The following is a 16,052-nucleotide window of genomic DNA, read 5'->3' as shown; positions in this document are numbered from 1 at the left end:
CCGCAATCGTTGGTGGGTGGGAGCTGCAGTGGGAGGCGGGTGACTTTCTGCCAGTACTTAAGATGGCAGGGACAATTGTGGGGTGGGGGAGGGAAGGGAGCTGTTTGGGAGATATCAGGGGGTCTGATGTGTCAGGTGGGAGGCTGATCTCTACACTAAAGCTAAAATTAACCCTGCAAGCTCCCTACAAAATACCTAATTAACCCCTTGACTGCTAGCCATAATACACGTGTGATGAGCAGCAGCACTTAGCAGCCAATTACCAAAAAGCAACGCCAAAGTCATATATGTCTGCTATTTCTGAACAAAGGGGATCCCAGAGAAGCATTTACAACTATTTGTGCCATAATTGCACATGCTGTTTGTAAATAATTTCAGTGAGAAACCTAAAATTGTGAAAAATTTAGCGTTTTTTTTAATTTGATTGCATTTGGCGGTGAAATGGTGGCATGAAATATACCAAAATGGGCCTAGATCAATACTTGGGGTTGTCTACTACACTACACTGAAGCTAAAATTAACCCTAGAAGCTCCCTACATGCTCCCTAATTAACCCCTTCACTACTGGGCATAATACACGTTTGGTGCGCAGTCGCATTTAGCAGCCTTCTAATTAGTAAAAAGCAAAACCAAAGCCATATATGTCTGCTATTTATGAACAAAGGGGATCCCAGAGAAGCATTTACAACCATGTATGCTATAATTGCATAAGTTTTTTGTAAATAATTTCAGTGAGAAACCTAAAGTTTGTGAAAAAAATTGTGAAAAAGTGAACGATTTTTTTTATTTGATCGCATTTGGCGGTGAAATGGTGGCATGAAATATACCAAAATGGGCCTAGATCAATACTTTGGGATGTCTTCTAAAAAAAAATATATACTTGTCAAGGGATATTCAGGTATTCCTGAAAGATATCAGTGTTCTAATGTAACTAGCGCTAATTTTGAAAAAAAGTGGTTTGGAAATAGCAAAGTGCTACTTGTATTTATGGCCCTATAACTTGCAAAAAAAGCAAAGAACATGTAAACATTGGGTATTTCTAAACTCAGGACAAAATTTAGAAACTATTTAGCATGGTTTTTGTTTGGTGGTTGTAGATGTATAACAGATTTTGGAGGTCAAAGTTAGAAAAAGTGTGTTTTTTTCCATTTTCTCCTCATATTTTATAAAAAAATTTATAGTAAATTATAAGATATGATGAAAATAATGGTATATTTTGAAAGTCCATTTAATGGCGAGAAAAACGGTATATAATATGTGTGGGTACATTAAATGAGTAAGGGGAAAATTACAGCTAAACACAAACACCGCAGAAATGTAAAAATAGCCTTGGTCCCAAACGGACAGAAAATGGAAAAGTGCTGTGGTCATTAAGGGGTTAATGTCATGACAGTTTACCAGGCACAATACAGACTAATGATTTAAGATCGCTTCTTTATAATTATGAACTGTATCTCAAAAGACATTTTGAAATAATAAAACAGTTTTATGTGCTTGTTGTCACAAAGTTCACAGAACATGTTTATAAATAAAATTATTACAATAACATATATTAATAATAACAATAAATAACAGCTGCAGCAGCTGGGACTGGAAAGCTACAATTTAAAGGGGCGATTACTGGATGCAATTGGGTTGTAGGGTGTCTATATAACTCATCAATCTGACATTTGTACTTAATACAAAGTAATATAATTTAATTCTGAAAATAATATTGGGGAAGGAGTGTCCCAGTAATCCCCTTTGAGAAAAATGGGGCATTTGTATTCTACTGACTCAACAGAAAATAGGGCTGGTCTTCATATTTTTCCAGGGCTGCTTTTTATTCCCAGTCCTGCCCTGGTTAAGGGTGTTCCTCAGAGTACAGTATGTTTTGAGCATAATTGTGAAAGATGAGAGGCTTCCAGCTGTAAAGTAGCAGCTTTTAAAGCACTGCTCTGACGTAAAATAATACAAATAACAGCAATTTGTATTGGCAGAACAGAAGTGAACAATTTTTAGTTAAGTCTCCACTCAAGCTTAAAATGAAATGGGAACATACAGTTTGAAAAATGCCACAAGATGGCATATGGGTAGGAATTGGAGGTATCGGTTTAAGTATTGGTGCATTTGCACGAGTACAAGTACTCATGCAAATACTTGGTATCGGTACCGATACTAGTATCGGTATCGGTGCAACCCTAGTTTAAATGCAAGATTTTTTACCAAACCATTAATACTAATTCATTCTTTGTACAATTTAAGAACACATTATTTGATTTTATAATTAACATGTTTAAATCTGCAAACACAATTGCAATCCTACATTAACTGAGATCCATCCTTACATATATTCCAGAAGACACATTATATTATCTGTTATCCCTTTTACATATCACCAATATCTTATGTTAACAAACAAACAAAATGCCCCCCACTACTTCAAAAATCTCCAACCTTTGGTCAGGAAAAGTGCTGGGTTAAGAAAGACAGCAAGCGGTCAAAAATACCCTTGCAAACTGCAAGTTGGGAAACTTCTTTACAAGAACTCCATCTCTATGGGCTCTAGGAATAATCCAAATCACAGATGGACTCTTCTCGAGCCCATACAAGATTCATTTAACTCCATCTACAAGTAAAGTATGTTAATGCTAACTGGACAATGGAACAGAAGTGACTCAAATTAGATGGTTTCCTACAATGCCTCACCATCACTTCCCTGAAGTTACACATTTCAAAAGTTTTAAACAGTGCCCAATGATCATTCCGTTCTTTCACAAAATAGGATCAAACTGCCTAATAAAAGTTGTATTGTTCTGTTGGATTTACTCTTCATATTTGATCTCTTGCTTCATTTGAACTTTGAAATTTAGATCTCATTAGAATATGAACTTGAAAATAATTTTCCTGCTAGCAAAGCTTCAGGCACTCGCATAAAAAGACCTTACATCATATTTCATAAGGTTAAATTGGTGCTGAAATAGGCCTCAGAGTTCATACCTAATATAACAGACCATTTTCATTTCAAGAAGGAAACCTCCCTCTCTTTCCTGGTTCTGCTTAAAGTAAAGAAGGTTGCTACTATTAGGATGTTGCTAGCAATTGTAGGGAAATGGGCTGCAATAGTTCAGGGGTACAATTCTAGGAGCTATGGTACCTGGACTTTTTAATGAAGAAAAATTTGTATTATCATAAAAGGGACAGTAAAAGTAAACTCATGAATTGAAAGAACATGCAAGTTTAAACAATTTTCCTCTTCTATTTTCAAATTTGCTTTATTCTTTTGGTATCCTTTATTGAAGGAGCAGCAGTGCATGACTGGGAACTAGTTGAACAGTGAACACACTGGGTTAGCCCTTGACAAGAGGGATATATGTGGAACCTGCTAGTTATTATTAATGCATTGATTCTTCTCTGCCAAAAAAAAAAAAGGATTTCATGACAACAAAGCAAATCTGATAATAGAAGTAATTTGGAAAGTTGTTTAAAAATGACTTGCTCTGAATCATTAAATTCATTTTGACTTTACTGTCCTTTTAAAGTATATACATTCACCACCTCTCATTTCTGGTGTATGATCTCCATACATTATACTGTTATATTTATTTGTGCATTACCTCAATAACTTCAAACTGAATGCGTTCTTGTTGTGCTCTCCTTCGGACAACAACCTACAAATAAAAATTGTGGGGGGGGAATGATAAATAAAATTAGAAAAAATATATGTACTAGGCATCTCATTACTTGCAAAGAGGAATATTAAAGGAATATTAAAATCGAATAGAGCAAGGCTTGACAATACATACAGTACTATGCAAAGGTTTTAGGCAGGTGTGAAAAAATGCTGTAAAGTAAGAATGCTTTAAAAAAATAAAGTTTATTTTTTATAAATTAACAAAATGCAAAGTGAGTGAACAGAAGAAAAATCAAATTGATATTTGATGTGACAACCATCTGCTTTAAAAACCGCATTAATTATTTTACATAAACTTTTGCAGTCATTTTGTGGGCATATTGTCAGGTGAATGATTAAATAATTATACCAGACAGGTGCTAATGAGCATCAGTTTAATATGTCGGTTGAAACACAAGCACAAACAGAAACAGCAGTGTAGGAGGAATACAACTGGGTGAGGAACAGCAAAACTCTGCTAACAAGGTGAGTTTGCTGAAGTTTAAAGGGACAGTCTAGGCCAAAATAAACTTTCATGATTCAGATAGAGCATGTCATTTTAAACAATTTTCAAATTTACTTTTATCACCAATTTTGCTTTGTTGTCTTGGTATTCTTAGTTGAAAGCTTAATCTAGGAGGTTCATATGCTAATTTCTTAGACCTTGAAGACCACCTCTTTTCAGAATGCATTTGAATAGTTTTTCACCACTAGAGCGTGTTAGTTCACGTATTTCATATAGATAACACTGTGCTTGTGCATGTGAAATTATCTGGGAGCAGGCAGTGATTGGCTAAACTGCAAGTCTGTCAAAAGAACTGAAGTAAAGGGGCAGTTTGCAGAGGCTTAGATACAATAAAGGGATTATCTATCTTTTAAAACAATAAAAAATCTGGTGTAGACTGTCCCTTTAATGTAAAAAGTCATACACCATGGCAAGACTGAGCTCAGCAACAAGGTTCAAGGTAGTTAAACTGTATCAGCAAGGTCTCTCCCAGGCAGAAATTTTAACGCAGACAGGGGAATTCAGATGTGCTGTTCTAGAGAAGCACAAAGAAACAGGGAAAGCTGAGGACAGTAAACGTAGTGCAGCAGATGAAAGACATCATGCTTATTTCCCTTCGCAATCGGAAGATGTCCAGCAGTGCTTTCAGCTCAAGATTGGCAGAAACCAGTTGGACCCTGGTACACCCCCATTTACTGTCTGGAGAAGTCTGATCAGAAATGGTCTTCATGGATGACTTGTGGCAAAAAAGTCATACATCTGATGTGGAAACAATTGTACACAAACACACAGGAACTGGGGTGCAGAAAAATGGCAGCAGGTGCACTGGACTGATGAGTCAAAATTTGAAATATTTAGCTGTAGCAGAAGGCAGTTTGTTCACCGAAGGACTGGAGAGCAATAGAGGGATGACTGTAGGTAACAGTGAAGTATGGTGGAGGTTCTTTGCAAATTTGGGGCTGCATTTCTGCAAGTGGCGTTTGGGATTTGGTCAGAATTAATTGTCTCTTCAATGCTGAGTACAGGCAGATTACTATCCATCATGCAATACCATCAGCGAACCATCCATTTGGCCCCAAATTTTTTCTAAAGAATGACAATGACAAAACATACAGCTAAAGACATTAAGAACTATCTTCAGCATAAAGAACAAGGAGTCCTTTAATAGTATGTCCCCCACAGACCCCTGATCTCAACATCATTGAGTTTGTCTTGGATTACATGAAGAGACACACACAAATGAGGCTGCCTAAATCCACAGAAGAGCTGTGCTTGGTTCTCCAAGATCTTTGGGACAGCCTACCTGCTGAGTTCCTTAAAGGACCACTCAATGCAGTAGAATTGCATAATTAACAAGTGCATAATAAAAATACAATTATTTAACACCTACTCTGAATTTCTAATAAGCAGTAGATTTTTTTTTTTGCAAATGTATTTTTTCTCCCATCTTCTGGGGCCCCTGTACCATGTGACAGACATAAGCCAATCACAGACTAGTATACATATAACCTGTGACCTTGAGCACCTGCTCAGTAGGACCTTGTTCTCCAGAAAGTGTGAATATAAAAAGTGTTTTAAAACTGTACGCATAAAACATTCTCAATCATAAAAGTTTATTTTGACTTGAGTGTCCCTTTAAAAAAATGTGCAAGTAGTCCTGGAAGAATTAATGCTGTTTGAAGGCAAACGGTGGTCACATCAAATACTGATTTGATTTAGATTTTTCTTTTGTTCTCAAACTTTGCATTTTGTAAATTGATCAAAATAAACTCTTTACATCTTTGAAAGCATTCTTTATGGCATTAACTTTACATATGTGTTCATATGGGTTCCAGTAGTGCATTGGTGCTCTGGAGCTGATTTTATACGTTTAATCCCTTTGCAAGGAATTAAATGCAAGCAACACTGATATAGTAAATTTCATTCCTAGAGCATTTCTTTTTGCGCTTTTATGTTCTTTTAAACTATAAAGTTAAATCCTCATAAAAAGTTTAATTATGCACAATAAAAAAATCTTTGCAATGAACATCTCTTGTTTACGCATGCATTCAGAAAGGCCTATGTATAACATATACTTACAAACACTGCAATGCCAGTGAGAATGGCAAGGGCAATAATTATGATTATGGCTGCAAATCCAGGTGATATGGTCTTCATATTAATGCGGGGTGGCTCATTGTCAAAGAACAGAACCCGGATGGAATCTTGATCTACCTCCAGATTACGCCCATCAAGAAGAACAGCAAATTTACTCTGCTTTAACTATGAAGAAAAGAGATCATTTATCTGAAAGCATTTGAGGTGGCTTCTAATGTGTTAGGGGAGGATGAGTCAAAGAGACAAGATGCAGCAGAATGCTGGTCACAATGCTGCATAAATAAATTAGAAGGTGGCCGTAGATAGCCTCATAGCCTTCATCCAACCCTTACCCTGGGTTAAGATTAAACTCATGTGGCTACACATTACACCACTGGTCACCTATACCCCAGGCTTTCTTTCACCAAAGTCTAGGCCGGCAGTACAGCCAATGAGAAGCTGCACCACATGCCTCTTTGAGAAACACCAGAGAGGGCTCTGCCCCTATTGAGAAATAGTGGGAACCCTCCATGAGTATTTTATGCACTTTAGAGCAGTTGGACCCATTACAGGTTAAATAGTAAGTTGCAATAGCACTCTAGAGTGAGCCTCCCTTAAACAATTACAAAATGACAGACACCAATCTAAAGAACCTATACAAAACAGTGATGATTTAACCCCTTTGTATCAGTAACACATACAGATCAGCATACTTAAAGCTTGTCAATTACAGTAATGCACAGAGGGAGGATTTACAACTGATGTGCATTGTTATATGTATTTGTGCAAATACTGTTGCCATATAGTGTTCTAGACATGCATACTCCTAAGCCTACCTAGATATGCTGTTATTGAAATAAACCATGTTTCAACAAAGGATATGAAGAGTACAAAATAATTTTGACAGTAGTAGTTTTTTTTGTTTGTTTTTTTAATCTACCTGAATTTTGAAAAGCTTAGTTTTTAACTTTCACATCCGTTTAAGCTCACATTTTCATTTTAAATGTAATACATAAACAAACAGGTGGCTGACAATATATATATATATAGATTTCCTAGTAAATAACTCAAATGCATCTAATTGAGTGTTTCATAAAATTAGACATTATGCAAAAGCATTGACTTAACGCTATTAAAGGACCATTGTACTAAAACTTATATCACATACATAAAAGAGAGGTTTTACATGATAAATATATATATATGCATACCTGATATATTCCTTTCTTTCATGGTGGTGAGAGTCCATGAGCCTTAAAGTGTGGGATTCAATTCCTGCCAATAGGAGGAGGAAAACAACCTAATTCAACAAGAGCTTTAAACCCCTCCCACCTACCTGTACTTCTCAGTTTAACGTATAGCTGAGCAGAGGAAAGGAGAATAGAAAGATAGTAAAGGCAAAGTCAGGAAACAGGAAAATGTCTGTCAAAGGAGCACACTGTGCACAAAAGTTGAGAGACTTGATGAGGCGGAGACTCCGGTCTCCCGTCGCGGCTCAATGGAGAGTGAGTGTGCATGAAAAAATCAGCTGTGCTGCCACATAGCCTAGACAAGTTTGCTTGCAAATCCAGAAGTAAACACAATAATCCAAAGGAAGGCGCACTGCAGGAAACAGCTTGATAACTCACGTTGTAGTAAAAAAAAAGTTTTATTGAAGGCACAAATGTAAAAACATATGAAGGGCTCAACAGCCCAGTATAAGCACACAGGTTAAAATCACCAGGTGTGTCAGGAAACAACGCAGACGCGTTTCGTGAGCATTCTCACTTGTTCACTGCATAGTGAAGAAGTGATCATGCTCACGAAAGGCGTCTGCGTTTCCTGACACACCTGGTGATTTTAACCTGTGTGCTTATAGTGGGCTGTTGAGCCCTTCATATGTTTTTACATTTGTGCCTTCAATAAAACTTTTATTTTTTATTTTTACTACAACGTGAGTTATCAAGCTGTTTCCTGCAGTGCGCCTTCCTTTGGATTATAGTAAAGGCAAAGCAAGGCATGAAGAGGTACAAATAGAAAAAACTGCCACTAAAGGAAACAAATAGAATTGGGGGGGGTCTTGTGGTGCTCATCCCTATGAAAGAAAGGAATTTATTAGGTAAGCATAAATTATGTTTTCTTTCATAAGGTGGTGAGAGTCCACACGCCTTAATGCGTGGGATCTCATACCCACATGTGGAGTCCGCGAGAAAAGAGAGCGGGACAACAAAAAAAAAAGGCAGTTCCTATTTGCCAGATTTTGCAGCTTGAAGAACTTTCCTGCCAAAAACCAAGAAGTAGATACTGATCTAGTGGAATGAGCTGTAATCCTTTTAGGGGGCAACTTTCCTGCTACCAAGCAAGCTTTGTGGATCACCTATTTTAGCAAGAAACCAAATAAACTGCTGTAGCCTTCTGTCCTTTACAAGAACCAGAAAAAAGGATAAATAAACTGGTACTTTGTCTAAAATCCTTAGTAGACTGTAAATAGAATTTTAAGGCCCTAAATACATCTAAATTCTGAAGAAGTCTTTCCCTAAAGTAGGATGGATTACAAGGAAAGAACCACAATTTCTTGATTTATGTTCTCTGAAATTCGTAGTCTTTTTCGTATGTAAAAGTGCCTTATCCTTGTGAAAGATGCAAAAAGGAGATTCACACGATAAGGCTGACAGCTCTGACACACTTCTAGCTTAAGAAATTGCTAAGAGAAAGAGAACTTTCCAAGAAAGAAGCTCAATATCACTACTGTCCATGGGTTCAAAAGGAGGAGCATGCAAAACGGAAAAGACTAAATTGAGATTCTATGGAGGAGAAATAGGCTTTACAACAAGCCTAATTCTGACTAATGCTTGTCCAAAAACTGAACATTAGCTCACTTTCTGTGAAATAGAACAGAAAGAGAGGATATTTGACCCTTTAAGGAGCTTGCTGACAAACCCTTTTCTAATCCATCTTGGAGAAATTGTAGGATTCTGGCAACTAAATTCATGAGCCTCACACCACGAAAATACATTTTCCAGATCTTATGAAATATTTTCCTGTTTACAGATTTTATAGCCTGCAGAAAGGTATCAACTACAGCATCAGAAAAAAAACCCTCTGTGCTTTAAAATTAAGTGTTCAACCTCCACGCTGTCAAATTAAGAGATTTTAAATCTGAGACAATAGGTCCCGACGTTGAGAAAGAAGCCACGGAGAAGACCTGGACATTTAAACCAGATCTACTTACCAGGTCCTGCGGGGTCAGGTCAGAGCAATTAGAATGACTGAGGCTTTCTCTTGCTTGATTCAAGCTACAATTCTGGGTAGAAGCACAAATTGAGGGAATACATAAGATTGATGAAAATTCCACTGACTCACCAGAGAATCTATCTGTTCTGAGCTCTGGTCCCTAGATTTGGCACTGTACCTGAAGCTTCAAATTGAGGCAAGAAGCCATCTGTCCAGAATGCCCCACCTAGATATCAGTTGAATACATCCTGATTGAGAGACTACTCTCTGTGATGTAGAGATTGGTGACTGAGTTAGTCCGCTTCCCAATTTTTTGCCCCAGGGATGTGAATCGCTGACAGAGAACATTGATTCTGCTCTGTCCAAGACAACATCTGAGACACTTCCTTCATTGCTAAGAACTCCAAGTCCCTGTCTGATGATTGATTTATGCCACAGCCGTGACATTGACTGAAATCGAATGTACTTTTCTTGTTTCAGGAGAGGTCACGATTGGAGAGCCTGAAGCCCGGAGTTCTAAGATGTTGATTGGTAGCTTCGCCTCCTGAGGAGACCAAACTCCCTGTGCTCTCCAAGCTCCCCAAACCGCACCCCAGCCTGAAAGACATCTGTTGTTACTATTGCCCATGAAGGACGAATAAATGAAGCCCCAAAGGCCAAAAACTGATTGTTTATCTACCAGGATAGAGAATGTCATAGTGAGAAATCCAGAACAATTTGTTGGTCTAGTTCTTGGTCCACTGCTCATAGTCAGCTGAAGAGGACGTAAGTTAAAAGAGCAAAAGGAACTGCGTTTGAAACTGTCACCATCAGACTAATAACCTCCATACATTGAGCTACTATTGACCAAGGAGATCTCTGAAAATTGGCACATGCCTTCTGAAGCTTCAACCTGCGCAATTATGTTAGGAAACTGAGTCTATGGAAACCCCCAGAAAATAAACTTTCGTACTGAGGGATAAAGAGCTTATTAAAATATTTATCCTTCATCCATGAACTCGTAAGAATGACAGAAATCTGCAAGTGTGAGAAATCGCTAAATTCAGAGAATATCATCCAGGTATGGAGCTACTGAGATACCTTGAGTTCTGGTAACAGCCAACAAAGTGCCCAGAACCTTTGTGAATATGCGGGTGGTGTGGGGTCGGCTAACCCAAAATGAAGGGCTGCAAATTGAAAATGTTTGCCCTGAAAGGAAAACCTGAATAATTGATAATGATCTTTGTGAAGGTATGCACCTTTCAGATCTATGGTGGACATGTACTGATCCTGTTGTACCAGGGGTAGGATAATACAGATGGTCTCCATTTTGAAGGTTGGAACTCCAAAAAAAAAATTAAAACCAAAATATAGGTCTGAAAGTTCCTTCTTTCTTCAGAAGAATAAAGAAGTTGAAATAGAAACCCTGACCCTGTTCTGAGACCAGTACCAGCTAAATTACCCCCATCAGTTCCAGCTCCTGAACACATTGAAATAAGGCAACCACCTTCAAAGCATTTGTGGGGACATGTGACAGGAGGAACTGTCCTCAATGAGGTCTGGATTGAAAACCTATCCAGTAACCCTGGGATATGATGTTTAAGAAATAAACATAGTGTCCACAGCATAAGCTTCCAAATCCTTTTTTATTTAGGGGAGGATTCAAAGGTACAAGAATAGCAGTAACATTTCAGGTTATGCACCCTTAGTCATATGACTAAGGGTGCACAACCTGAAACGTTACTGCAATTCTTGTACCTTTGAATCCTCCCCTAAATAAAGAAGAATTTGTAAGCTTATGCTGTGGAAACTATGTTTATTGGTTACACCTAGGAGCTAGCAGTGAGCTCCTGTCTGCGTTTGCATTTGAATTGTTTTAAGACATTGCTGGTATCCCTATATTGGATTGAATATGATGTTTAAGAACCAGGGATCCCAAATTCAACTGAACCAGGCCTCCTGAAAAATATTCAATCTGCCTACCAGAACAGGATCTGGCTCTGTGGCCACAACTTCATGCGGATTTAGTGTTGGAAGTGGACTTATTGTTTTGCTTTCACTAAGACCAAGAAGGACCAGGCTTCCAAGATGGCTTAGTAGAGTCTGACTTCTGGGAAGAGGAGGATTTCTGATCCTTGGAAAAGCAAAAGGAACAAAAACAATTTTTGCTCTATTTTTCCCTTTAGATTTACTATCTTGAGGAAGGAAAGTTCCTTTACCTCCAGTAACGGTGGAGATGATTGAGTACAAACCTGATCCAAAAAGTACTTTCCCTTGAAAAATAAAAGATAACAGTCTGTTCTTTTAAACTGAGTCTGAAGACCAACCTTTAAGCCATAAGGCTCTTCTCGCTAGTACTTAAAAAGACATGTTTTTTTGTGTTAATCTTATCAATGTCCATAATTGCATCACAGATAAAAAAGTTAATACGACTCTGTAGATCCTCTACAGAGGACTGGGCTGAGAAAACATCAGATAAAGAATCACACCACAAAGCTGCAGCACCTGCTACATATGCAATGCCAACAGATGGTTTGAGAAGACAACCTGTTTGGAGAAACCGATTTCTGAGAAAAGACTTTAATTTGCGATCCATAAGATCTCTGAATAAAGCACTCTGCTCTAAAAGGACAGTAGTATGCTTAGTGAGGGTAGATATTGCTCCATTGTCCTTTGGAATAGATCTTCATAGTTCCATATTCTGTTCTGGTAATTGGAATATCTGGTTTCTTCCATTCCTTAGAGACTATTTCAGTGACTAAGTCAGGAACATGGAAAACTTCTGGAGCCTTTGGAGAGGGCTTAAAATCAAATTCAATTGATTTACAGGCTTTTCCTCTGAAGGTTTATTATCTGTTAGGCCCAAGGTCTTAAGGACCTCATGCATTAGGAAATGTAAATGCTCTACCTTGAACATAAAGGAATTACCTGAATCTAAGTCAGATATGGAACCCTGATCATCTGAAGATATTTTGCCCTCTGAGGAGACCTCAGAATTGTCAGACATAGAATCCTGCAAAGTCAGGAATTTCCACATTCTGATTAGGTACCTAAGAACGTTACCTCTTGTGGTAAAATTTAATAAGATTTGCATTTGTGCTTACCTGATGGTGGAATAGTTGGCAAAATTTCAACTACAGTAGAACGCAGACTGTTCTTAAATTAAGGTGAAAAATCCATAGTAGCTCCCTATGAGATATACACCGAAGTAGGACAAACATTACTTGTAAGAAAAAAGAGAAGTGATAACATAGCTGAGAGTTCACAAAAAAATCCATCACTGTGATTACAAAGTCAGCTTACTCCTATAAGCACTAATGTGTCCACGTACATTATCTTAGTTCCCTGTCTATCCTATACATGAATGTGTATCTACAATTAGCCTGCGGGTTATGTGAGTGCATATCACTTACCTGAAAGATGCACCCACTCCACTGAACCTACCAGCAATGAAAGAAAGTGCATCCAGTAAAGAGCCCATCCAGTGCTGTGAAGGTAACAGCAGAGGATCTAGGAGAGGAGTATCACAAAGTTCCTAAAGGAGGAGAAGAGACAAGTCCCCGTGACACCTGTGGACTGAAATCCCATCAGAAAATACTGCATCACCACCCAGTTCTCCTATACTGTAGTTAGGAATCAATAGGCCAGAAGGGTAACGGGTCTCATATAGGTCTGAGTACCCCTTTCAACAAAGAAACTGGAACACCTCAAAACATCACCTGCTCCTGGGAGGCAAAGAACAAAACTGAGTAGTGCAGGAAGGTGGTAGGTTTTAAAGCTCTTGTTGTTTGGGGTTCTTTGCCTCCTTAATGTGGCGGGAACCTAATCCCATATGTTAAGGCTTGTGGTCTCTCACCACCTTATAAAATATATATATATATATATATATATATATATTATTTTTATTATAATTATTTTATTATTTTTATTTGTTTGCAGATAATTTGTTTGCAATGTACATTTAACTATAAATGTACTAAAATCAACACTTCAGCAATATGATACATACATCTCTCTCGATATAATAAGCAGCTGTAGCTATATCAACTGGTTCTTTGGTTCCATTGGTATAAAGTTTCATAGTAATTTCATGTGTCAGTTCATGCACCTGCAACCAATAACCAACAATATTAGGTGACTAAAAACAGCAGCAAAAAAACATATGTACACAAATTGATATCTTTTGATTCTAAAGGGCACCAACCCTCTGGAACGCACTTTCTTGCGCTTTCAGACTTTCCCCTAACCTGCCTTCTTTTAAACCTGCCCACAAGACATTTTTGTTCAGCGGACGCTGCCACGCAACTCAGTAACTAATGATTTCCACTTACCTAATAAATGCTCTTGTCTAACTCTGTTTTACAAACGCTAGCATTTACTATTGAAACAAATAAAGGGCACTTTCATTCATGAAGTATAAGATACTTCATGTAGAAAGCTCCTTTATTTGATTCAATCGATTGCCGCTCTTAGCTCCTACAGCAGAGCACAGCTAAAAAATTTTTGGCTAAGAGGTGACGTTTTCACCTCTTAGTCACTAGCAGTGCGGTAAATCCGGCTCCCATGGGCGCCAAGCCGGATTTACCGCACAGCTATTGGCTAAGAGGTGAAAATGTCACCTCTTACCCAAAAATTTTTTTAGCCATGGGCTACTGATTGAATCAAATAAAGGACCTTTCTACATGAAGTATCTTATACTTCATGAATGAAAGTGCCCTTTATTTGTTTCAATAGTAAATCCTAGCGTTTGTAAAACGCTAGGATTTACTTTCACTTTAACATCACCCTTGCAGTCCTCACCTCCTGTTTCTCACCCTCCTACCCTTCTAGAATGTAAGTTCCCACGGAAAAAGGGCCCTCAATTCCTCCTTATTTGTTTGTAATATTTTGGCTTGTCTCTTACAAATATTGTTTCATTGTTTGACATATCAATTGTACCTATGGACAGCACTGCGGAATATGTTAGCACTTTATAAATAAAGTAGAATAATAATAAAGTCATGCATTTTTAAAACAACTTTCCAACAAACATCTGTTATCTAGTTTGCTTCACTCTCTTGATATCCTTTGTTGAAAAACATACCTAGGTAGACTCAGGAGCAGCAATGCACTACTGGGTGCTAGCTGCTGATTGGTGGCTGAACATATATGCCTCTTGTCATTGGCTTACCCATGGTGTTTAGCTAGCTCCCAGTAGTGCTTTGCTGCTCATTCAGCAAAAGACACCAAGAGAATGCAAATCTGATATTAGAACTAAACTGGAAAGTTGCTTAAAATTGTATGCACTTTCATAAAGGGACACTAAACCCATTTTTTTTTTTCATTATTCAGATAGAGCATGCAATTTTAAGCAACTTTCTACTTTACTCCTATTATCAATTTTTAATCATCAGCTTGCTATCTTTATTTGAAAAATCAGGAATCTAGGCTAAGGAGCTGGCCCATTTTTGGTTCAGCACCTGGGTAGCGCTTGCTGATTGGTGGCTACATTTAGCCACCAATGAGCAAGCGCTACCCTGGGTGCTGAACTAAAATCGGGTCGGCTCCTAATCTTACATTCTTGCATTTCAAATAAAGATAGCAAGAGAACAAAGAAAATTTGATAATAGGAGTAAAATAGAAAGTTGCTTAAAATTGCATGCTCTATCTGAATCGTGAAAGAAAACTTTTTAAGTTTAGTATCCCTTTAATCACAAAAGAAAAAAATTGGGTTTCATGTCCCTTTAAGATGAGTTAATTATCAACTCTATAGTACTTTGGTTATTTTATGTTAAAAACAAAATGCATGGTTTCATTTAGTAAACTGCTGGAAACAAAATAAACCTTTTATTGGATTTCATTTTCTTACAAGAATATGTGAAATGTTTTTTGGAATATGAGAAACTTAGCTTCAGATATTTCTTACAAGAGATATAAAAACAGAAAACAAATGTTTAAAAAATAGCAGCTTATAATTTAAGGGACAGTAAAGTTCAAAAAATTTTCATGTTTGAAATAGGGCATGTAATTTTAAACAACTTTCCAATTTACTTTTATCACCAATTTTGCTTTGTTCTCTTGGTATTCTTAGTTGAAAACTAAACCTAGGAAGGCTCATATGATAATTTCTAAGCCCTTAAAGTGAAGGTCAATTTTCACCAATGAGTGCCCGGTTTTTAAAAATACTTTTAAAAACAGGGGCACTTTCATTGATGAAAATTAACATAGCACTGTATTTGAAGAAATACTTACCTTTTACTTCTGCAAAGCCGGATCGACGATCCCCCTCCTTCTTCTTCCTGCTGTAGACCACAGCAATGACGAAACTGGCTTCCTCCAATCACAGCCAGGCATCACGAGCTGGACGCTCTGGGGTGCAAGCCATTATTGGAGGAAGCCGGTTTTCGTCATTTCTGACGTCACTACAGAGGAACTGAGGCTGAGATCGGTGATCCGGTTTTGCAGGAGTAAAAGGTACGTATTTCTTAAAATCCAGTGCAATGTTAATTTTCATCAATGAAAGTGCCCCTGTTTTTAAAAGTATTTTTAAAAACCGGGCACTCATTGATGAAAATTGACCTTCACTTTAAAGGCCGCCTCTTATCACATGCTTTTTTTATTTGCTTTTCACAACAGGGAAGAGCTAGT

General features: G+C 37.7%; 1 protein-coding gene across 1 annotated transcript in view; it reads right to left on the bottom strand.

Moving 5' to 3' along the window:
• LOC128656525 (epithelial cell adhesion molecule-like) overlaps positions 1-16,052 on the bottom strand; it is a 101,610-nt gene that overhangs the window by 2,183 nt on the left and 83,375 nt on the right. Inside the window, exons 7-9 of the mRNA XM_053710475.1 lie at positions 13,435-13,533; positions 6,237-6,419; positions 3,597-3,650 (exon numbers count right to left, since the gene is read on the bottom strand). Of these exons, the coding sequence (XP_053566450.1) occupies positions 3,597-3,650; positions 6,237-6,419; positions 13,435-13,533 (336 nt within the window). The remainder of the gene's footprint in view (positions 1-3,596; positions 3,651-6,236; positions 6,420-13,434; positions 13,534-16,052) is intronic.

This window comes from Bombina bombina, chromosome 1 (assembly GCF_027579735.1).
Source record: "Bombina bombina isolate aBomBom1 chromosome 1, aBomBom1.pri, whole genome shotgun sequence".
Taxonomy (NCBI): Eukaryota; Metazoa; Chordata; class Amphibia; order Anura; family Bombinatoridae; genus Bombina; species Bombina bombina.
This window is presented reverse-complemented; position numbering and strand designations above follow the sequence as displayed.